Consider the following 23,917-nt stretch of genomic DNA (forward strand, 5'->3'; position numbering starts at 1 on the left):
AATATGCTACCTCTGCGTCTCTGGACCCAGGCTTCCCGTCAGTAAAATGTGACAGGCTTTCACTCTCACCAGTAGCTCCTTTGGGCTGCTGTTGTCTGTTGCTAACCATTTCAGTGATACATTCTATAGCTTTAATAATTTTCTTGGCCTTTACACTGCTTGGGCTCCCTTTGCAAATCTGGTTAACTCTTGTATTAGTCTGCTCAGGCTGCTGTAACAAAATACCACTGACTGGGTGGCTTAATCAACAGACATTTATTCCTCCCAGTTCTGGAGGCTGAGAAGACTATTCCAGGTGCTGGCCAATTTGGTTCCTGGTAAGGGCTTTTTTCCTGACTTGCAGATGGCTGCCTTCTCCCTATGTTCTAATGTGTCAGAGAAAGAGCGCTGGTGTCTCTTCCTATTTTGTAAGGGCACTAATCCTCAAGAACTCCCAAAGACCCCCATCTCCAAATACCATTACATTAGGAGTTAGGGCTTCAGCATTTTGGGGGGACATCATTCAGTCCATGACATCTGTCTTCTGCTTTGCTGCCTTCTACCTAAGTCGACTGAATATTGGTGGGGGAAGTCACAAGCTAATAGGAATTTCCAGTCTCTTACGGGTCTTCCGTTGGCCCTTTTTAACACCTCTCTAATTCTTCGTCTCAATACCTTGTCAGATTCTCTGCAGTAGCTATTCCAAATTTCATTCCATTCTCTGCTTTATCCTTCGTAGCATCCCTTTCTCATTTAGCAGACAACCTTAATTCTTAATTTACAGAGACGACACAGGCTGTGGGCACGGGCCCCTTCAAAGCCCTTCCTCTGACTCAGGTGTCACTCCTTGCTGAGGCTAACTCCTCTTCATCTCCTCTGATTACCCTTCTGCCCACTAAATGTAACTCCCACCCCCAGTTCTTTTTAAGGCCTCTCTGCCAGCAGCTGCCAACTTTTCCAGGACTTTTCAAACCCCTCTCCTGGCTGTTCAGGGGAATTTGGTTGTTCTTTATCGAGCATTCACCCAATGAGATGAACACTGGCCCGCACTGGGAGGCAGAGATGAAGAGCCACCACCCACCCACCCACCTCACAGAACTGTGAGGGTGCATTGAAGTGCAGCATTGTATCTTCCTGCAGGTTCACCAGTCGGGATCCAGGCTTGAGGGAAGGGAAAGGGTACATACCTACCGTTCAAGTGTACTCTGCTAAAGTATACTTTTGTTTTTCCGTAAATGTACAAACCATTCTTTTTAAAGACGTACCGCATAGTGTTCCTATGTTTGTATATTTCACCAGTTTTCTGTCAATGGACAATTGGTTTTATGTTTTGCTGTTAAAACTGCTGCAGAGATCGTCCCTGTACATGTATCTTTGCTTACAACGGCCAGTATTTCGGCAGTAGGAATTCCGGGAAGTGTTATTTTGAGTCAAGGGTGTATACACGTTTTGCCAAATCGCCTTCGGGAATGATTGAACCTGGTGCGTTCAAACCAGGTGGTGGGTGGAAAACGGCGGGCCCGGAGCAGTGCTGGCCTCCGAGCAGCAGGTGGCGCTGTGAGCGCGTCTCCGCGGGAGCGGCGGAGGCCGCGCCGACCGACTTCCGGTGGCTTCCGGGGCGGCGGCGCGCTGTGCGGCCGGCGCCGGAGAGCAGCGGGTCGGCGGGGCGCCATGCCGTACGCCAATCAGCCCACCGTGCGGATCACGGAGCTCACCGACGAGAATGTCAAGTTCATCATCGAGAATACGGACCTGGCGTAAGTCCGCTGAGGGAAGCTGGCGACCCTGGAGCGCCGGGGCTCCAGCCCGGCGGGGCGGAGGGTCGTGTCCGCTGGCCCGCCTGTGCCAGGGGTTTCACGTTGGGAACCGCGGGGCGCGGGACTGGCCTTTTGAGGCTGCAGGGGCCTCACGCCGCTTGGTTTTCATCCCTCAGGGTGGCCAATTCTATTCGGAGGGTCTTCATCGCTGAGGTGCCCATCATAGGTAAGCGACGCCCGCCTCCGCGTTGCCAGGGCCGCAAGTCGTTCCTCGCACCCCGCAACACACACACACACACCTTGGGGCTCCAGTCCTTGGTTTGGGCCGCGGGTAGGGGTGTTGAGAGAACAGCAGTTCTGGGGACTAGATAGGCCCCTGTGCCCTTGGCCCCAGGCCACTTCTGACCACCTCCCTGGCTTGCGCGGGCCACTTGGGTTCGTTCACTCCCACATTTGCGTTGGTGAAGAGTGGGGGTTCAGAAGTCTGCGAACTTGGGTTCGAATACTGTTTTCACTTACTGCTCTGTGAAACGGGCAAGTTACTCAACGGGGGGCTGCAGTTTCCTCGTAACATTTGGACCCCAATAGTAGTGTCTGGTGTCTTGGTGATGTCAAGGATTAAGTGAGGTTGTCTCTGTTAAGTGCCTTGCGTTTAGTGTGTACAGTTCAGTGCTGGTCGATGTCTTTTTATGAATCTGTTCCTTCAGCTGCATTTATGGAACATGTAAATGCAAGGCCGTGGCGCTGGGCACTGGGAATGCAGAACTGTGTGGTACAGAGTTCTTGCCCTCGTGGACCCTACGAGGAAGTTGCAGGGAAAAGATGAAGCCACAGACGACACTAATAATAATGCAGGACAGCATTAGTGGATCGGTATTTCAGGAGACGTGAGAAGCAGAGCTTCAGTGTTGTTGGTGCTTAGAGGAGGGAGGCTCTGTCTGCTGTGGTTCAGAGCTGCTGCACCAAGAGTGCAGACTCCTAAGGAAATAAGCAGGCCACGTGATTGCTAGACAAGGGAACGTGGTGGTTTACCCACCACTACCTCCCCCAGTCACTTCGACCTAGAGCTGGGCGTACTGGTCCTCCCTCTACCTAATCAAACATGAAGGAGTTGTACTTTATGTTGCAGCCCTAACATTCTGAGTCTAAATGCCCCTTTTCCCACAAATTCAGTGCTGCAAATAATAATTGAGAACCTGCTACATTCCAGGTCACAGCGAGGAATACAAAAGTTAAGACATCCGGAGACCCTGCTCCAAAGAATTTTTGAAGCTTGAGGTAGAGACAACACATAAGCAAATACAGCACAAGGCACAATATGACAAGTGTCTTCAGAGAAATCTGCGCAGAATGTTGTGAGGGAGGAGCTTACAGGGACGGAGTGATCTTACATATATCATGGAGGGAAGGCAAGGTGTGGCTTGTTGGAGGCGCAGAGGATTTTCACCTGCACAGGGGCAGGGGCAGGAGGAGTAAAGGGGCAGAGGCAGAAAAGCTTGGCTCATGGCTCTTATTTCACTTGGGTGGGGGAAGCAATAGGAAGCGTAGCTCTGCCCTAGGATGTGCACACATCATGGGTTCAGCAGTTATTGGCCCCTCAGCTAGGACATGAAGGAAAGGGCCTCCCTAACTCAGAGCCTGCACCAAAACTGTACATTCTTACACACTTGACCTACACATGCTGGACCAGGGTCTTACCTCTCTGGCTGCTGTTGGGGTCATAAGGAGCCCATGACTCATCCTCATCCATGGCCTAGAATCAAACACAGGTCAGCGCAGCACTGGGGCCTGGCTTTGTCCAGTCCTCTTCTGACCTCTGGTCCTAGTGTCATTTGGCCTTTGGGCTCCAGTGCCATTTGCTTTGAATTTGTTTACATGCAGATGTTTGTGAATGAATGTGTGTTTAAGGCAAGTGTGTATGAGCATAGACTCCTTCCTCTCTTATTCGCTCGTTGCTGGTAGGGATTGGGTTTTGTACTTAGTATGCCTTGTCCGTGAAAGGAGTTCTGTAGACATTGATTGAGTGATAATAAAGTGTTAAATTGGGTAATCTGGTCATCACATCATAAAATGAGATATGGACCAGAAATCTGTTACCTGTGTGAGGTTTTCCGTAATTTTAAGTACCCATATAGTTTGTGTTCTTGGATTTGGTGTTGGCATGAATAGCAGGTAAGTGCTTCTCACGGAAATACTCAGTTCTGAGCAACTCAGCTCTAAGTCAGTGGTTTTCTGTGTGGTACGGGGAACCCTCTTCGTTAAACCTGCCTGAGTAGGAAAGCGGGTATGTGGTGTGAACCACTGCTCTAAGTCTTTAGGTGAATTTGGTGGCTAAGCTGAATGTCTGCTACCGTCATTTTTCAGCTATCGACTGGGTTCAAATTGATGCCAATTCTTCAGTCCTTCATGACGAGTTCATCGCGCACAGACTTGGTGAGTGCCGGGTGTTGGAAGGTGACAGGGAGGAGGCTGTGCCTGGTGTCAGAGAGGAAGCCTCTTCGCTCCCAAGGGGACTTGTAGGGCCTCCCTTGGGCTTGGCCACGGGCCTTCTTCAAAGCGCTTTTCTGTGTCTTCCAGGATTAATCCCCCTCACTAGTGACGACATCGTGGATAAGCTGCAGTACTCCCGGGTACGCTGGGTGATTGGGGGGCATGTGGGACTGGGGAGGCGGGGGCCTTCGGTTCTCGGAAGGATTTTCCTGACACGGATTTTGCTTCTAGCCTTTAGAAAGACAGCGTGGAGGTGTTGTGTAGAGTCCAGGGCAGGCGTTAGTCCTTGGTTCCAGTGAGCCTCAGATTGACTAGGCTCACAGGGCATCGGAGGCGAGCCCGGCACACAGGACAGGGGGTATAACCAGCATGCCCATTGATACCGAACCGGTGGGGGGCGTGGTGTTTCTTTCACAGTCTGACCTGTGCAGACCCTGCTTTCCAGAGCATCTCTGCCCAGTGGCGGGCCTAGGAGGCTAAAGGGAGTCAATAGGAGTTTGGGGTGCAGGGGCACGGACGAAGAGAGGGAGTGGGACTGCCCCACAGAGCAGCCCCTGAGGGATGGCAGTGCTGGTGTCTGCCAGATCTATAAAACATGGCTCCTTTCCTCTCGGGCCGCGTTTCCTCTTTGATACACGGTAACTGGCCGTGGACTAGCGAGAGCACCGGCTGGGATTAGGTTACCTGCATCTGTTCACCAGGACTGTATTAGAGAACAGCTCGAGACTGTTCCCTCTTGATGGCTTTGGGTGATCCTGAATCAGCCCACCTTCTAATACCCAAGGGCCTGTCGTTTTTGTGGTGGCTAATTAGATATGTCTTGTAAATATATATGTATTTTTTAAAAGATGTACTTAAGCACACAGCACCGTGTGGAGCTAATAGAACAGATACTCGTGCTCCCACCAAACAACTTGTCCCATTTTAACGTTTTGCCGTATTTGTTTCACATCTCCAGATTTTTGTTGCTAAGAAATAAAGTACAGATGTTGGTGGGGACAGGTGTACAACCAGTTGAAGAGCAGTTTGGCCATATCTTGTATAAAGATATGCATGACCTATTTCCCAGCAATCCCTTCCATTAAATTTTTTTCTAGTATTATATTTACTGAAAGATGATATGGTCCTTTCCCCCCCCCCGAAAATCTACAGAAAAGTTTAAATAGAATAATAAATACCCATTTACTTTTCTTTACTTTTCACCTTTAGTTACCAGTTGTTAATATTTTGCTACATTTGCTTTGTTTTTGATATATATGTTATTATTTTTGCTGAACCATTTGAAAGAAAGTTGTAGGTACCATGATACTTCTCCCCTAGCTATTTCAGCACACATATCCTAAGAATAAGGATATTTTCCCACATAACCACATTATCATGCCCAAGAAAATTAGCACTAATTTGTAATATCCATGTACAGTTCATATTCAGATTTTCCTAGTTGTCCCCCAAATATCCTTTATTGTTTTTTTCTTTGTGATCCAGCCAAGATTTTTATATATTGCATTTGGCCATTATATCTCTTTAGTCTTTTTTAATCTCAAGCAGACTCCTCCTTTCATTAAACTTTCTTTTTTTCTTTGAGGTTGAGTATCTTCCATTATGTTTCGATTCTTCCATTTCAAATTTCTAAGAATGATTCAGTCTCGCAGGTGTAAGTTGCCTTCCCGCCTCACCTGTGTGTGGCTGCAGACAGGCAGGTGTGGCCTGTAGTTCTCCCTCATCATCTCAAAAATATCAAAAGTTGGTTGGATTTTCCTCACTGGTGAGAGGGGAGAACAGTTTGCTTGGTTGTAGTCTAGCAACTCTCTTCCTGCCTGAAGTTAAACTGTAACAGATAGTCCCTAACAGGGGATGGGCTGTTTCAAGAATCAGTTGCTTAAACAATGGCAAACTGTTGGTAATTGTTGAAGCTAAGTGATGGTTACCCGGTGGCGGTCTATTACACTCTTCTCAGCTGCGGTGAGTGTGTGAAATTTTCCATGAAAGTTTTGGTTTTTTTAGACAAGGTCAGTAACCTAGAACTTGAAAGAAGAGTACTTTTTTTCTATTCCCTGGATCGTTTTATTTTAAATGATGATTACGTTCCCAAGCTAGTCCACTATGTTCCTGGGCAAGCTGAACGAGAGTACGAAAGCTTACCGCCGTGGTTCTCTGAGAAAGAGTGCTCAGAGGGCCAGGCTGAGATGTTAGCAGTGCGTCTCGCAGTGGGGCTGGCCGCTGGTGGGCGTGGGAAGGAAGCGTGGGTGTCGGCCTGTACGGGTTGTCTCTAAACTGGAAAGTGCTTGCCTTTGAGCCTCCCAAGAGAAGGTGTACCGGATTGACACAGCTCACGAGAGACGGGCCAACCTTTTTACAGATGAAGAGACTTGAGGAACTGGGTATTAGACGCAGGGAGCACAGGATCCGCCATCTCTCCGTAGACTCACTCCTGCTTCTCTTCCCGCCTCAGGACTGCACGTGTGAGGAGTTCTGCCCCGAGTGCTCAGTGGAGTTCACTCTCGACGTGCGGTGCAACGAAGACCAAACTCGTCACGTCACGTCTCGAGACCTCATCTCCAACAGCCCCCGTGTCATTCCGGTCAGTGTCTGAGAACACCTTTCCTGCCCAGGACCTTTGCTCTTCACCTTCTGGCCCAAGTGGGCCACGCGGGGGTGGATTCTTCTAAGACACTGACCTTCCCCGTGTTACCCTCTGCCTTAACCTGAACCTGGTGCCTGGAAGTGCTAAGGTGGACAGGAGCCTTGTTGGTGCTGTGTGCCCTCTGTCACCCCAGGACACCTGAAAGGGCCATGGTACTGTTTTGACAGAAGGCTGTCCCAAAGCTATGAAGTGAGGCTTGGAGTACAGTCACCAGCGCTGACTGGGCCCCAGGAGGCACTTCTACCCCCTCATTCCCAGGCATTCCATCCCTGGGATCAGAAGTGCTGGAAGGTAGTTGCCAGAGGAGTGACTGGGAAGATGAACAGCTAACAAATGTCTCTGTTTGGGCTCCTGCAGGTGACATCCCGGAACCGAGACAATGACCCCAATGACTACGTGGAACAGGATGGTAAGGGGCTGGAGTGAGTGTGCACGTGGCAACCCAACCTGCTGCTTTGCAGGCCAGCAGGGAGGCAGAGGTGTGACGCAGCCCCTCGTGCTGCTATTTTCCAGATGTGTATGGCCTTCCAGTGGCACTCCAGGCCAAATCTTGGAGGACCGACCATGCCTCCCTGGCCCTTGACTGACTCCTGCCCCTCCCCGCAGACATCCTCATCGTCAAGCTGAGAAAGAGCCAGGAGCTGAGACTGCGTGCCTATGCCAAGAAGGGCTTTGGCAAGGAGCATGCCAAGTGGAACCCGACCGCGGGGGTGGCTTTTGAATACGATCCCGACAATGCCCTGAGGCACACGGTGTATCCCAAACCAGAGGAATGGTAGGCCGCAGCTGGGAGAGAGGGCAGGCGGTGAGGGTGGGTGAGGGTGGACGTGGCTCCCAGTGACAGAGGTGGGACAGGCTCAGTGGGACACGGTGTCCTGGAAGCAGCATAGAATCCTGTGCTGACCTCTGTTTGACTCTAGGCCAAAGAGTGAGTACTCGGAGCTGGATGAGGATGAGTCACAGGCTCCTTATGACCCCAACGGCAAGCCAGAGAGGTAAGACCCTGGCCCAGCATGTGAAGCTCAGGTGTGTAAGGAGATACAGTTTTGGTGCAGGCTCTGAGTTAGGGAGGCCCTTTCCTTCACGTCCTTGCTGAGGGGCCAATAACTGCTGAACCCATGATGTGTGCACATCCCACTTTTAGTTACTGAGAAAGAGGGGCCTCCAGTTAATCCAAGTTGTTCCTATTCTGGATGTCAACCTCCAAAGAAGGCGTCAACCTAGGAACAAACTGACGAGTCTTCTAGTGGTGAACACGAAGATGCTGGAGTGTGCGCCCTGCCTGCTTGGTTTTACACTGTCTCCTCAGTGTGGAGTGCATCCACGCAGACGTGTTTTGAGGTTTTCACAAAGCCTCCTTGAGGTCCTATAAAGTACATTGGGACCACTGTTTAAAAGACGTTGGAGGTCAAGCTTAGGGCAAGGTTGAGTTCCCGGTGGGAAAGAAATCAAGACTTGGGAGGGAGGGAGGGAGGGAGGGAGGAAGGGTGGCCATGGCCAAAGCTTGGGTTAGCCAGCTCCTCAGGGAGGGCTCTCACCGGACTCCTGCTTCTCAGGTTTTACTACAATGTGGAGTCCTGCGGCTCTCTGCGTCCTGAAACCATCGTCCTCTCAGCCCTCTCTGGATTGAAGAAGAAGCTGAGTGATTTACAGACCCAGTTAAGCCACGAGATCCAGAGTGATGTTCTCACCATAAACTAACTGCAGCTCACCTGTTCTAGCAAAAAGGGGATCTGAGCCAGCAGCTAGGTTTCAAGTCTCTTCTGAGACTCTTTTAGCTTCTGGGGTCTGGACAGCTGTTGCTCCAGCTTCTTGGCAAGCCATCAGAACAGACTAGAAAGGTAGCAGTGGGGTAGCAAAGGGTAGGCCCATCCCAGCCTTGCTCGGTCACAGATAGGTTATTAGGGGTGCCAGTGGTATCTGAGGCCAGGCAGTCTTTTCCTGGACACGTAGCACCCTTGGCCCTGCCTGCTAATTGCCAGTAGCACTCCCCAGGACGTCCCTTACTCCATTTCCTAATCTGCCTGTAGGGGCCATACTGCTTCCCTGTTGAGCACCCCAGAGCTGGACTCGCCTCTTTTGGTCATTTCACCTCTTTACTTTCTGTCCAAAAGTTGGAATTTTCCGTTATACCCTAGGTTTATGATGTTGGGATTGAGTGCTAGGACCCCCATTCAGGCTGCCTACAAACCCAGTCCCTGCCCAGGGCCAGCGTACTGTCACTTGACTCAAATTCCCAAGTATTCCTAATCTGAGAACCCTTTGAGAACAGTGTTATACCCTGGTTGGACCCTCTCTCCCAACCCAATAAACCCTGTATTTCTTTCTTTACCCATCAGTTACGACTTCACTGCCAGTGGCCCAGTTATTTACTTTGGGGTGGGCAAGGGCCTTAATGAAGGTCTGGCCTTGACCCCTTAGTCCTGCAAGTAGGAACATACCCAAAGCAGTTAATTAGCCAGAGATCCAGTACAGAAAGGAAGGGACATTCATTGATTAACAGTAGTTGTCTTTTTAAAAGTTTTTATTTTTGGCAATAAAGAGCACAGCGTAATCTCCTTCATGCATCATCGTGCCACTAGCTGAGCCAGCCAGCTCTGCCTCCTCTCCGAGGCCTTGGGCCAGGCGCTCTTCTTCAGACTAGCTTTTTCTCTGGGTTGTTATTCCCTGGGTCAAGTTCAGAGCTGAGCTGGCTGTGGCCACCTCCCTGGCTCCTGGGCTCTGCTGGAGGGGCCTCTTTATCATCCTCCTGCCACAACTTGAATAGTGGTTATTTACAACAAGGTAACGAGGTCTGTTCCCACAAATTAGAACCCTAACATATTTAAAAAAAATAAAAACAAAAACCACACGCAACCAAAGGTTTGATGTGAATAGAAAGATAGCCCTTCTGCCCGGTAGTCAATAAATACCAGCACTAGAAAATCAATTGCTTTAATTGCATGTCAGCAGGGAGCCTCAGCACCATGTGGGGAGGAGGAAATGGGGAAGGCTCGGTTTCTGAGTGCTTTTGGCTGGCCATTGGGTGGCCAAACAGGGAGAGGGGTCCCCCCGGAAAGGGGGGCATTGCCTGTCCCAGGTCAGTGAGAGGGCAGCAGGGGTGCTCCCCACTGCAGTCCTGCCGCGGCCTTCCCTCCTGGCCTGGCCCTGGGTCAGGAAAGAGCTCGGGACTGGCCATCCTACCGCCATCCTCTGCCTGAGGTTACCAGCACCCCTACCCCCAGGGTATCTCTCTAGCCTACTAAAAAGGAAGGAACCTGGGCAGATATTTCCTTTTTCAAACTAGATTTTCACCTGAGGTGTCAACCACATGTCACCTCTGCTTAAAACTCCAAGTGCCAGGCTACCAAGTGGCACAGTGTAAGTTCAGATCCTTCCTGTGCCACTCTAGGCCCAGAGGAATTGGAAAGCCACCTGCTGTGTTAGCCCTGGGGCTGCCTGGGAAAGGCCAGCAGTCAGCTGATTGTCTCCCTTGGCCCTGGCAGCTCAAGCAAGTCCTGGCAGCAGGGGGGCTGTGCCATGGAGGACAGGCACATTCAAAACCAGCCTGGACTGTGGCCTGGTCATGGGGTTAAAAAATGTGTATGTGGTGGCAGGGAGGGACGGGGAAATTCATTAATACAGAATATGTCATAAGCCGTATATATTAAAATCCTTAACAGTATATAGTCCATGGCAGCTCCAGCCCGTCACACATGCTCAGGTGGTGTGGCCAGCCCTTTGCCTTGGTCCAGCCTTACCGTCGGGGGCAAGGAAGGGACAGCTTGTTCCCTTTGTCCAGGCCCTTGCTCCAGGGGCCGGCAGCCCCTCAGGCTGTCCACAGCACGCCGCAGGCAGCCCCAACTGTCACTGTGCACACTAGCCCTGCCGTCACTGGCCCGGGGTCTTGGCCTCGCTGCTGTCCCCCTGGGGGAGCTTTGGCTTTAACAGGATGAATCGGTTGAGAAGGTCCGTTTCCGAGCTGGCTTGGGCTGCCCCGTACCCCTCACCTGCGGACACAGAGGCGGACTCAGGACTCAGGTCCAGGTCCAAAGACCTCTGCCCAGAAGGCCTCGTCTTCCACGGAGCCTCGTGGCAGGTGCGTGGGGGGCCCTGCAGGGACTCACCGGCATAGCTGGAGGCCTCGGCAATATTCTGGGAGCCCGTGATGTGGTGCCAGTAGGCACTGCGGGGCAGCATGGTGGTGGGCGTGCAGGGATAGGAGTAATGTTCTGTGCCCTTGTTCAGCAGCTGTGGGGCAGAGAGGGGGGCCCGCCCATTAGCCCCGGGGGCAGTGGCCTGTCGCCAAGCAGCCAGCCCAAGACCCTGCCTGCCTCTATACACTAAGTGGAGACAGCTGGCACCCCCCGGCTCTCGGCCCACCCGCCCACAGCCTCCCCTGGACCCTGGACTGAGATGCCCACTGCCTCACCCTCACATTCTTCTCCATTTCTAGCAGGACCCGCTTGTGCTGCTCGGCGATGGCCAGGGTGGCACTGTGGACCCGCTGGTAAATCTGTTCCCCTTCCTGCGTCTGGAAGGTGTAGAGCCCTTCCCCAGCGTCACACATCCTGGGGACACAGTGGCATGGAGGGCAAGGTGGTGGGGACCCCACCACACATACATGTGCGTGGTCGGGCTCTCCTGTACCCCAGGCCCTCTTGGGAACAGGCAGGGCTGTCGTCCGGGGGTCTGACTACATAGCTCGAACACACTGGGCATTTTCGATGTGTCAGGTGGTGGTCTAAATGGTTTACGAGAATTAACCCGTTCAGTTTTCTCCACCCCCAACCCCCTTCTGGTCTACGCACTATTACAGTTTCCTCATTATTAGTGTTCTCACTTTACAGATGAAGAAACTGAGGCATTCACAAGTGACGACACCAAGGTTACATAGGGGATTACACGGAATTCAAGTCTAGGCAAGCTGGCTCCAGAGTTCACACTATGGTTGATTTCAATCTTCACCATAATCCCATGAGGTTAGGTCTGTTTCTTATCCCCTATGTAACACGTGAGGAAACTGAGACTCGAGCCCACAATCCCAGAGCTAGTAAGTGCCAGTGCCAGCATTTGCTTTGAGCCCAAGCAGTTTGATATTTGGTAAACAGTTTCACTTCACCTGCCTTCCATAAGCCTCAATTTCTTCATCTGTGAAATGGGAATATTACCTTCCCTCTTGGATTGCTATGCCGATACATTAACTAAAGCTCCCAGCACAATGCCTGACACAGAGTGAATGGCAGCCACCATCATGACCATGGTAGGACAGGGTGAGGAGGCAAGAGGGTCCTACCGGCCAGCCTCGAAGGTAAAGCGTGTGGCATCCCGGCCATAGCGACGCAATGAGCAAAGGGGCCACGAGACGAGCTTCACGCGGGGGTTGTGTATGTCCCAGAGGTAGATGTTCTCGTGGGTGATCTGCAGCTTGCACTCTCCATACACATCCAGGTTGGGGCAGGGCAGCAGGAAGACGTTGAAGCGATCTTGAGTGGGAGAAGATCTGGAGTGGGCCTGGAGCTTCCCACGGGGCCTCCTGCCCTCTCTCCCTTCCACCCCCAGGGCCAGGCCTCACCCGTCTGCTCACACTGCACCCCTGGGGCCAGGAGGTCTGGCTCTCCCAGACTGATGTCGTTGAGCCGCGACCCCAGACACTCCACGGACAGCGTCTTGTACCACTCCTCTGCCTCCAGCTCTGGAGAAAATGGTACCTCATCATGCTGCCCACTCAGGGTCCCCCAACAGCCCACCCCATCTTCCTCAGCCTGAGCTACCCCACTGTGCAAGGCAGGGAGGGCAAGGCCAGTGGATTCCGCCTGCCTGCCCCACTTCATTCTGCGGGCCGGCTCCCTCAAAGGCAACCCCACCCTCACCCTCGCCCATCATTTTAGCCAGGGCTAGCCGTGCTCCCTCTCCTGACTGGACCACTGGAACACGACTGGCCCAGGGGGGCTGGATGGAGGTCTGCAGCCCCAGCGCCTCACCTGAGTCACAGGTGAAGGTACGGGCTGAGTCATCAGTGAAGATAATGGCCACGGCCTGCCTCTTGGTCTCCTTGGGGAGCCTCGTGACACACTTAACGTTGCTGATCTCGGTCACCTGGGACAGCATCCACAAGGGACTCAGCCAGGCCAGAGCACCTCCCTTTGCATCCCCACACTTCTGCCACCCCCTGGACGGTACCCTTGAACCTCTGGACTCTTGAGTCATCATTGCTCACAGGTTAGGGGAGCTAGGGCCCAGGCCCCCTAACCTTGGGGCAGCCTCGGAGGCACACGGACTTCTCATCAGGATACTTCTCCAGCCGCTGTGGCCCTTTGCTGGAGGATTTCCGGAACACCAGCCAGCACCTGCGGTATATCTGTGGAGCAAGATGACAAGGAGTGAGACTTCTCAGGACCATTCCCACGCAACATGGCCCTGCAGTTACCCCTGCCTACCGCGGGGGGCAGTGCCAGCTCAGGAGAAAACCTGGGGACTGCTGACAGCATGACACGGCCCTCCCCAAATTGAAAAGGCAGTCATTTCTTTTTCTTTTTTTCTGTTCAATGTAAGTTCTACATTCTTTAATCCACCAAAATTTTTTAAAAATTAGTTTCAGGTGTACAAAATGTACTAGACATTTCACCCCTCACAAAGTGATAACTCCCCTCCCCCACTTTATTGCCCCTCTGACACCATACAGAAGGCAGTCATTTCTTGGCCGGCTCTGAAAGGCTGTTCCACAAAGGGCACGCTTCTGAGTTACCCTCAGCTCTGAGTGTACAGTTGACCCTTGAACAACACAGGTTTGAACCAGGAGGGTCCACTTATACGTGGATTTTTAAAAAATAAATATATGGTCGACCTTCCGTATCCCCGGATTTTGCAGGATTTTCAATCTGTGGGTGGCAATCGGTGGCTCTGGAAGGCTGCCTGTAGGCACCGTTCTAAGCCATTTTACATAAGGGACTTGAGCACCCGTAGATTTTGGTATCTGCAGGGATCCTGGATCCAATCTCCCGTGGATACTGAGGGGCACCTGGAGAGTCATTAAGTTATACACAGATTTTCTACCGTGGAGGGGATAGGAGTTTGCTCCCCTAACCCCCGCATTGTTCAAGGGTCAACTGTAGTATAAGTAGCCAGCATTTACTGAGTGCTTCTCATTTGTACTTTTTGTTAGCACTCTACACAGTCTGACTCACTCTTGAGGTCGGTTCTATTATCTCGACTTGATAGATAAGGAAACTGAGGCACCAAAAAGTTGAGTAATGGCTAACAAATGGTAAGAGTTGGTATTTAAAACAGCCTGTCAATATGCAGAGCCACTGCACACGACATTCTGCCCAAGGCCCCAGCAGCACCAGCCACAGCAGAGGGAGTGTCCTAGGGACAGGAATGAGACCCTGGGCAGCCCCCAGCCTGCACATGGCCACAGCCCCTGTTGTCAGAGCTGGGGGAGGGCTTGATGTGGGCAACATCCCTTCTCATCTCCAGGGGCTTTCACTCACTCTTTTCATTCTCTAACCAACGCTGGGGTGAAGGGGATCAGGGTTAGTTCCCTGTTCCATACGGGAAACCAGAGGCTCTCAGAGTAAAGAGGCTCTCAGAGGCTCTCAGAGGTAAAGAGGCAAGGCCAAGAACCTGGGGTTCTTGGGGTTACCCCAGAGCACAGTGTCTTCCCTGCCAAGGTTCCCTCCTTGTCCAACTACTGACAATGGCCCTGTGCATAAAACCACCCAGATTCCCTATAGCTTCTTGGACTCCTCCCAAGGGTCAAGGAGCCAGGGAGGAGGGAGCAGACCATTTTCTAGGGCTGCAAGGGGCAAATTGGCTGGTCAGACACCTTGAGGGGTAGACCCAGCCACTTTCCTGGGTTGCTTCCTCTTCCTTCCTCGGCCCCCTCCCCACTGCCTATAGTTCTCTTCCAGCCCAGAGTCTGGCTGGGATGTACCTATTCATTCAGTGGGCACTCTAGAAGCCAGTGGACCCCATTCTCCTGGAATCTCCGGTGCTCCTTTCACTGGCAAACAGGGGGACTGATGGGTGGCGCAGAGCAGAAGAGACGAGGGGCCCTCTGGGCCATAGCCCCAAGCCCCTACCTGCTCTCCAGCCTTGTTTTGCCATGCGAGCACCAGGTCCTCAGCAGGCAGAGTCCCAGGGTACAGGGGACCTAGGCAGCCCTCTTCCCAAGAAGCCAGAGCCATGCCATTTCTAGCTCCTGTCTAGAACCCAAGGAGGCATGTCTGCCCCTGCACCCATGATCCTGGCTCAGGTCAGGCCCTGGCCTATCCACCTATACCATAGCAGGCCTCAGCTCTCAGCTGGGGAACTCCTTTAGGGCAAAGACGGTATTTTATTCTCAGAATCCTTACTCACATTCTGGTAGCCTCATTAACAGAGCTCTGAATGACCATTCGAAGGGACAGTGAATGAATGGATGGATACATGACCCAGATATGCCCTGCCAGGATGGGCTCCATGCAGCCTGCAGCATCAGGGGCAAAAGGCCTTGGGGCCTGAGCACCCTGGTTGCCTGGTTACAGGGACGGACACACACACACACACACACACACACACACACACACACACACACTGCCCCAGGGAGCTACTGTGCTCAAGAGCCCTCCTTCCTCACTTCTCACAGGCCTTTGATCAGGCCTCAGAAACACTCTGCCACAGCTCTGCCTCGGAAGAAGGCCCTGGCAGGTAGGAGGGTGGGCTCCTGATCTCTCAGCTCCTCCCCCCCTCACCTCTCAGGGCTGAGACAAGAATGTCTGGCTGCCCTGGGGGTGACCACAGCCCCTCAGATCAGGTCTGCATGGGGACGCTGAATTCCAAGCGGAGGGGCACCTCAGACAGAGCCTAGCCACGCCCCAGCTCCCAACCCCTCCCCCCAGGCTGTGCCCACCTTGGGTTCCCAGTCTCCTGGAACATGGCTGATACTGAGTGCAGTGGCTGCCCCAAGTGGCTTGCCTTCTGGGTCAGCCTTGTCCTGGACAGGGCCTCAGCCCAGTTGGTTCCTGGGGACCTGCTAGGTCAGGGCCCACAGGACTGAGGAGCCATACTAGAAGCTGGGCCCCTACCCACCCGGCCTCCCCACTTCAGCCTCAGCCTGTCTCCTCGTTCTGTGCTCCAAGTGGGCTCCATCCATCTCTCAGGATAAGAACAGAGTGGTTAATAGCCACCAGGGCTCAGTGTCCTGGGCTGCAGCCCAGGCTGGGACACAAATCCAAATTCAGGTAAGACTGCAGACATGCCCACCTGCTCAGCTGCTGTCTCCTGCTAGAAAGACACACCCGTGCAGGCAGGCAGGTAGGAGGGGCAGCCCCTCTCCAAAGCCAGAGGTGCTCTGTCCTCTGCTCTGTCCTGCTCTGTCCAGTACCCAGGCAGGGGAGCTGGTGTGGAGCTCCCCCCTCCACACTCAGGCAGAGAGCCAGGCAGCCTTGAGCAGTCTGATCCCACCAAGGCCCTGGGGGAGTGGGAAAGGGAGGGACCAGAGACGGTAAAACTCTGGGCTTGGCTCACCTCAGTCAGCAGGGTTTCCTTCCTACTGGGGAGGGGCAGCTGCGAGATCCCTCACTGGAGGTGGGGAGGGTCAGCAGAGAAATAGGGGCAGCTCCTGGACAACCAACGTCATTCAGTTGGTCCCCGGGGCCCCTGCTCATGCCTTCTGGCGGGGGGTAGGGGTGGGGGGTTCTTCACCAGTAGGGAGTGGGAGAGGGGGCACACCCAGGTGTGTCTGAGGCTTCATCTCTATGGACCCTCCGAGTCCCAGCTCCAGGCCAAGCACTGAGCACAGAGGTAGCGACTTGGAGGAAAGTGGCCTGTCCCAGAGCCAGAGGCCCCAAGTTCTCATTCAGGAACCGCATAAACATCAGCCTGTACACCTCTCACACCACCACCAGCCGCCACAACCGGACACTCTCCTTTCCAAACACTTCTTTACCGGTAAAAACAACAACCAAAGATAAACAACTAAATAACTAAATAAATACCTGTACACAGAAAGCAATAGGAAGCAGGGGGAGAGGAGGCACTTAAAAGAGGCCAGGAGAGGGGAGGGGAGAAACAGGAAGGCGGAGAGGGAAGTGAGAAGCTGGTCTCAGCTCAGACACAGCCTGGCATTTCCAGTGCTCCTGGCCCCTGCCGCTGCCCTGGCGACAACTTCAACAATAGCTGGGGAGCTGCCTGCCCATCGGCTGCCACCGCTGGCCCAGCCGCTGGGATGCCAGCCAGTCCGGCTAGGGCGGGGGCTGCAGCAGGCAGAGTGGGGCCCAAGCACATGCTGGGTAGCCCGCTGGCCAGAAGCCTCGCGACCACAAATGCACGATGCAGAGCCCAGGCCGGCAGCTGTGTCCCCGACCCGCCAGGTTCCAGACCAAGTTCTCCGAGCCTGTCCCTGGGCAGGGCCCTTGCAGGGTGGCTCACCCCGAGCTTCCTGCTCTTCATCTTCACGTAGCCTTGCTTGACGATGTCGTTGAAATTGGTCGCCATGGTTTCCCCACCTTCTCTTGGGTGCCGGGTCTGGCCAAGGCGAGGGGAGGAATGCCCAGGTGGCCTCCGTTTCCGGCTCCTCTGATCACCTGTTCGAGACACTCCTTCGGGTTTTCCGCACACAGCACACAGCCTGGCGGCTCCTCACCTCACCCGCCTCAGCATTGTTCTAGCAGCTCCTTCGCCCAGCGCCTGCTGGAAATAAAAATGACAGGGAGATTAGACAGTGACATCTTTCTCTTCCCCTGGCTGTCTCGCTCTTTTTTCCTTCCTCTTCCCACACTCTTCCCTCCCTCCCTCCTCCCGCCCTTCTTCCTTCCCTTCCCTCCCCACCCCTGGACGACAGAACCATTCAGGAAAACTGAGGTGGAGGCAGCAAGGAGGAAAATGGTCCAGCCCAGTCCCCTCCCTCCCGGCTGGGGCTAGCAGTTAACCCCTTCCTGGGAGGACTGGCGCTGGCTCTGTGGTGGAGGTGGGGGCAGAGGCAGAGGCAGAGGTGGCGGGGAGCTGCTGTCCTGCCCCATATACTGGGACAACTGGGGCAGACTTAGGGCAACTTGTCCCCTCCAAGTGCAGGAGACCCACAGGAGAGCACTCCCCAGAGATGGAGGGGTTCCCCAGGAGATGGCACAGAGTCTGGTTTCTGAGTGAACCCCACGTTCCCTGAAGTGAAGGACGAGGTGCCTCCTCAGTCTTGGCAGACCCCCAAATCCCTCTGCCCCACCCCATCCTATACCTGGTTCTTCCCAGGCAGGAAGCTGAGGGTCTTCACCTCTAGCCCATTCAGGCCCTACTCCCAACCCCTGGGACTTTTCAGCATTTCCTTTGGGTGTTGCTTCCTGGGTGGGAGGGCAGAGTCCAGCGGGGTGGGCCCCCAGATAAGCCTGAGGAATGTGCGGGGCGGCTGGAGGTGACCACTGTGGAAGCAGAACCCTCGCCCTGGGCCTGGTTCTAGGAAGACTGGGCTGGTCTGTGAGGGTGCTGGCTCTGGCCAGGCCATGCAGTGTTCCTATGTCCGGAGCACAGGCAGAAGTTAATTACAGGGAGAACTAGGCTAGTGAGATGACAGTGAGAAGCGCCACGGGGAAGTCAATATGGAGCCGGAAATGGCGGTGCCAGCAGGGGCCACTGAGAATCAGATAATGAATCAACAGATAAGACTCAGGGGGGTCTCTGTGATGACCCAGTCTAACACCCAGTTTACATGTGGGAAAAGAAAGTTGCCCAGAGAGGATAAGTGGCACGGGTAAGGTGACACAATCCTGGGGCATAGCCAGGGCCAAATGAGAAGTTCTGGAGTGGGTGATGGACGGAGGCCGGGTGGGGGGGATGTCCTCCAGCCATCTCTGGCTGCCTGCCACCATCTAAGCCCTTTCTGCCATCCAGGCTCAGGGGAAGGGCTGTGCCAGCAACATGCCCCCCCCATGTCTCCAGGGCCCCTGGATGGGAAGGGAGCAGCATTTCTGGGGTCAGCTGGGCATCTGTACTGCCAGGACAGAGCCCCGGGGCAGGCATGCTGTTGAATCTGCCAGCAGCTTGGCACTAATTAATCTCATGGAAGCCTGTGTGTTGAATCCCTAACAAGGAACAGATGGGACTGCCCCAGTGGGTACATGCAAACAAGGAGAGGCAGAGAGGGTAACGCTTCCCTATCCGACTTGCACCCTTCAGCATCCCCTCAGCTGCCTCCCTGCCCTTTCACTCCCTCTATCCCAGCCCTGCGGGATCCAAGACCCTCCCAAGTGGGACACACAAGTGGTCTGCTTTCCTCCTGTAAAGTCTGGGGTCCCCTCAACAACCTAGCCACACCTGGGCTCTGGCAGTCAGAGATAGGTAAATTTTCCCAGCTCTGTCTCTACTGCCTGCTCCTGGGGCTGCCTTGCCCGCACAGCAAGGACTAGCTCCAGAAAACTCTCTTCCAAGATGACAGACAGCAGGCTGGCACCTGGCTGTGGGTTCACAACATGAAAAACCCTTTTCAGAATACACCTACAAGAAAACATGAGGCCCCAGAGTTCATCCAAGGCAGCCCAGGATAGGACACAGCTGGGGATGTGAATTCAGCTGGCCAGGTGGTTTGGGCAAGCCACTTAACATCTCTTGCCTCAGTTTCCCATCAGTTAAAAAAAAAAAAGGTAAATTCACCTATTTTGAATAAGGAAATAAATCGATGAGGCGCCTGCCTGCCCACTTTGGAACCAGAGCTTCTGCCTCAAAAACAAGGGCTGTTTTTATTTCAAGAGCTGCTGCCCAGACCAGGGCTGCAAAACCACCATCTTGCAACCATGATCCACCTGCCCAATGCAGGCCTCTCCTTCCTGAAGCCACCAGTTACCTTCCCAGTGGCATGCCCCAGTGACTGTGGCCACCAAGCTCTCAGGAACACCCCCATAATATCCGTCCATAGGCCTACACCCTGCCCCATCCCTCAGACCCTAAATCAGCCCCACAGAAATAAACCAGCAGAAGAGCAACAACCTTCCATGAGAAGCCTGGGTGGCAAACAGCCTAGCAGTTCACTCTGGCCCCATGTCACAGGAAGTCCTGACCACACTTAGCCCTAATGAAGTTTATAAGAGCAAGACCCAGCCTGGGACCCAAAATGGTACAGCAAAGGGGAGGGAGGGAGGGAGGGAGGGAGGAGAAAGGGCCAATGGACAGCCCACAAATTTGACAGGCAATGGGATCAGGTGTCTGGTTGGGGCGGGGGGTTCAGAACCAACCCAGCCCCCAGAAGGACTACACTGTGTTAAGCTAGAGAGGTGGCCCCAGGTTGAGCCTGGGTGGGCCCAATGGGGCACACAGGAGTGGAGCACAGCAGGTTCAGCAGGCCAGAAATTGGGCTGACGGAGCCCCAGTTCTCCCATCCACTTTCCATATGGCTCCTGAGCCAACACCAGTTCTGCTTCTCAGGAGCCTGCAACAGGCAAGAGGCCCCACTAATTCAAGAGGACCTGATCTCAGCTCTGAGCATCCAGAGAAATTCAGCAGTATGCCCAGCAGCCCCCTCAACACTGTAGGGGGGGCAAGTGCCCCCCATTTCTCCTCCCAGCTTGGCATCTACACAGCTGGCTGCTCAACCAGAGACAGTACCAGCCCTGGCCCAGGCCACTGTGAACTCCTTCACAGAGATCAGGGCTGAACCACTCCTCTCCCCAGGAAGGACAGGAGATCTGTGGGGAGGAGGCAGGGGGACTCCCTGGTGCCTAGTAGAGAGGAGGGGTGGGACCCACCTGCCCCGTGGGGCAGCCACCCTAAGCACGCCCTCCCTGCACCTGGATTCTGCCTGGAGGCTTTGGCTCCAGAACAAACGCTACTTGCTGCTGTTGGCAACCAATGACTGAGCAGGAGCGGCAGCCTGCCTGGCTGGGCCTCCCCACCCCATGACAGATCGGATCTTATCAGGGCTTCAGGGACAGCCCTACCTGGACACTGGCTCCCTGTTGTCTCACTGTCTCCACCCCACACAGAAGATTCTATCGGCAGGATCCTAGCCAGCACCAGGGACATTTCCTGTCACCTGTGGTTGGGCCCTCCTTCCCCTAGTGTGATTGCTATCAGGACCAGGAGGGGGTCCTCACCACCTCCAGCCCCCCACTCCCACCTCCCCCTGCAAATCCCCACAAGGAGCCACCCCCTGAAACACCGCAGGTCTCATCCAAGGTGGGTGGCAAAGAGATCAAATACCAAACAGGGCGGAGAGGGACGGTGGGAGGAGGGGACATCTGAGCCGCCTCAGTATCCTAGGCCCTTAAGTCCGGGAAGTGGTACTGTGCCTTCACACCACTGACCTCTGCTCTCTCCTGGTCCCCGCCCAGCCCTCTGGCCTTGTCTCCCCCAGCTCAGTATGGCCTTTCTTCTTTCGCAACATGTCTAACTCCTTCCCACGCAGGACCACCTACAACACTGTTCCATCAGGTGGTCCCGAGGTTCATTTTGCTGCTTCATTCAGGTCTCAGCTTGATGGTCACCTCCTCGGAGAGGCCTTCCCTGCCCACCCTGGCCAAAGGAGCCCCACCAGTCCGCCTCTATCACATCGGTTCACTGTCTTCATCACAGGCAGCACTATAGGATTTTCTTGTTCCTTCATCAGTTCGTTTGCTGCTTGGCTGCTCACTGTCTCCTAGAATATCAGCTCCCCGATGTGAGGCCCTGTCTGTGTACCTAACAGCTCCATCCCCACCCCGAGAATGGTGCCTAGTGCAGAGTGGGTATGCGATATGTGGGGATTCAGAACTTATTCTCTCCGGGATTTGTCCTCATCCTTTCTCCCACAACCACCAGTACCCACCTGGCCGGACCAGCTCAACTTCCAGAGGTGTGTGGGCAGGGCTCCCCGGGTCCCAGGGCTTTCCCAGGGCTATCTGTCCTGGCCCATGGCACATGGTTGTTCCTGGAGAACCAGCCGGGCACCAGACCCACAGCTTGGTTCAGAGCTGCCTCGAGGGAGCGAGCAATGCTGACACTGTGTCCAAGCCTGGCTGGGAGGCTCCACCTTGGCCAGGGTTGTTGGGGGAGGTCATGCCCGGCCCTGCTGCCCTGCCCAGGAAGAAAGGGCTAGAAGTAGCGAGCTTCCAGGAACACAGAGGCAAGCAACTGGAAAAGAGGGGGCACAGCTCCTGGGACCCGTCCTGGGTGGGGGATAGGAATGGCTTACACTGCCACCACATCCTTCTCAAAGGAGCAAGAAAAGAATATGCACTAAACAAGCCCGGCCTTGAACGGGCTGCTGTGATCCTGCCGGGCCCCTCACTGCCCCTGACTTTTAGACCTCTATGCCCGCCCCAAACCCTCCATCAAAGTGTCCTGGCAACTGCTGTGACGCTGCGGTTTGGGACAGACAGGCTGCACAGAGGCCCTCCTCCGCCCCCCCCCCCCCCCCCCCCCCCGTCGCCCAAGTGCCCAGACTGCACTCCTGCCCCCCTGCGGTGACAGAAAGCATTTAACTGGAGGCAGGGCCTTGGGGGCCCTGGGGGAGAAGGCGGACGGTACCCCAGGGTCAGGGGAGAAAGGTTCAAGGACAGAAGGCAGTTTGCCCTGAGTTTAAGTTGTAGAGCGGGAACCATTTGCCAGTGGGGGTGGACAGCGGGGGCAGCCGGGGCAGAGAAAACAGTCTCCCGGGAATTGGGAGAGCAGAGAGAGCAGGAAAGTGGGGGCTGTGATGGTTATGCCCCTTCAGGATGGGGGCCCAGGGGCAGGGAACACAGGGGCCTGGGCTTCTCCGGTGGGTATGTGTAGGGTGGGAGTGAGGTCAGGCCCCGGTACAGGGCTCCCCTGCAGAGGAAAACGGGGTAGACGGAGCTCAGAGGGCAGTTTTAGGGGCGTGGGCTAGCTTTGGGGGACGGGTCCCTGGACTCCCCCAAGGGAAGGGCTGCTGGGCTTGGAGAGGTTTCAGGTTGGAGTCGCCGAGGGTCTCGCGGGCTCGGCCTAGGACCCCTCCCCGCCTCGCGCCCCCTAGTTACCTGGGCGCCGCGGCCCGGGTCGGGGGCGCTCGCTGGGCAGGCGGCGGGCCAGGCTCATGCCGGCGTCACGGCGCAGCCGACAGGGGCGGCGGGGCGGCGGGGTGGCGGCGGTGGCGGCGGCGGCGCCGAACTCCGGGCGGGGACCGCGAGGGAGGCGCGGCTGCCGGGCTCCGGCTCCGGCGGGGACTGGGGTGCGCTCCCCTTTCCACCCCGCCCCGCTCCGCCCCGCCCGCCGGCCTCGGGGCGGCCGGCCCCCGCCGTATTCCTCCGAGCCGCGGGTCACGCGCTGCCGCTCGATCTCCACCAGGGCGCCTCCGCGGCCCCTTCTGGTACCTACGCCGGCTCAGCCCCGCCGCCCTTCCCCGGGCCCCCAATCCCAATCTCACATCGCATCTCAGTCCCTGAAAGCTGAACCCCACATCAGCTCCCAGTCCTCAATCTCAACCCCCCAACTTCTTCAGGACACACACACACACACACACACTGCTGCCCCATCCCCTACGGGACGCATGGGACCCACAGTCCAGCCGTCCCCAGGACCCCCGTGACTTCCTTAGCATCCCCACCCCCTCCCTCACACACTGCGGTAGCGCATCAGCGCCTCCATTCCAGAGTTCAGCTCCCCTAGCAGTCGGCCACCCTGTCCTGCCCTCCGCTGGCCTCCCCATCCTCAAAACCCTCAGAACTTCCATTCTATGTTGCCCTGAGACTGCCTTCACGTCCAAACCCCATTCCCCTCGGTCACTCCCAGCACACACTGTCACTTCACGCCCCTCAGGCCCTGCAGGTGCTGGGTCGCTGCCCTGCTGGAATGGCACACCACAGGCCTCCTCATCTGTGTTGTGCAGGGATGGGGAAGTCCCCTAGGGACGGCCTCACCCCTCTGATACGAGTGGTTCTTAAAGTGTGGTCCCTGGGCCAGAGGCATCAGCACCACCTTGGAATTTCTTAGAAATGCAAACTCCCTGCCCTACCCCAGACCTGTGAAATCAGACTCTGGGAGTAGCGCCCAGAAATCTGTTTTAACAAGCCTCCAGGTGATTCTGAAGCTCACTAACCACTGCTTTAGGCCAAATATATGGGGGGGCGGGGGAGGGGGAACCACACTGTCCAGTTTTCTCAGAGGG

General features: G+C 55.0%; 2 protein-coding genes across 3 annotated transcripts; one reads left to right on the forward strand and one right to left on the reverse strand.

Annotated features, from left to right (window-relative positions):
* The first annotated feature begins 1,594 nt into the window (after positions 1-1,594).
* Positions 1,595-9,726, forward strand: POLR2C (RNA polymerase II subunit C). The gene is made up of 9 exons (XM_033128142.1): positions 1,595-1,736; positions 1,913-1,962; positions 4,101-4,169; positions 4,314-4,366; positions 6,679-6,807; positions 7,228-7,279; positions 7,477-7,645; positions 7,791-7,865; positions 8,427-9,726. The coding sequence occupies exons 1-9, from the start codon at positions 1,651-1,653 to the stop codon at positions 8,569-8,571; spliced, it is 828 nt and encodes a 275-aa protein (XP_032984033.1). The 5' UTR covers positions 1,595-1,650; the 3' UTR covers positions 8,572-9,726.
* A 151-nt stretch (positions 9,727-9,877) lies between these two features.
* DOK4 (docking protein 4) lies at positions 9,878-22,903 on the reverse strand. Of its 2 annotated transcripts, XM_033128141.1 has the most exons (9): positions 22,791-22,903; positions 17,263-17,523; positions 13,103-13,210; positions 12,834-12,948; positions 12,425-12,544; positions 12,146-12,335; positions 11,282-11,420; positions 10,977-11,100; positions 9,878-10,859 (listed from the first exon to the last, which is right to left on the reverse strand). In XM_033128141.1, exons 2-9 carry the CDS (start codon positions 17,326-17,328, stop codon positions 10,741-10,743), a joined length of 981 nt encoding a protein of 326 aa, XP_032984032.1. In that variant the 5' UTR covers positions 17,329-17,523; positions 22,791-22,903; the 3' UTR covers positions 9,878-10,740. The 2 variants fall into 2 exon arrangements, with proteins under 2 accessions (XP_032984032.1, XP_032984031.1); XM_033128140.1 differs by having other exon boundaries at positions 9,878-11,100.
* Between the last annotated feature and the right edge of the window lie 1,014 nt (positions 22,904-23,917).

Source organism: Rhinolophus ferrumequinum, chromosome 15 (assembly GCF_004115265.2).
Source record: "Rhinolophus ferrumequinum isolate MPI-CBG mRhiFer1 chromosome 15, mRhiFer1_v1.p, whole genome shotgun sequence".
Taxonomy (NCBI): Eukaryota; Metazoa; Chordata; class Mammalia; order Chiroptera; family Rhinolophidae; genus Rhinolophus; species Rhinolophus ferrumequinum.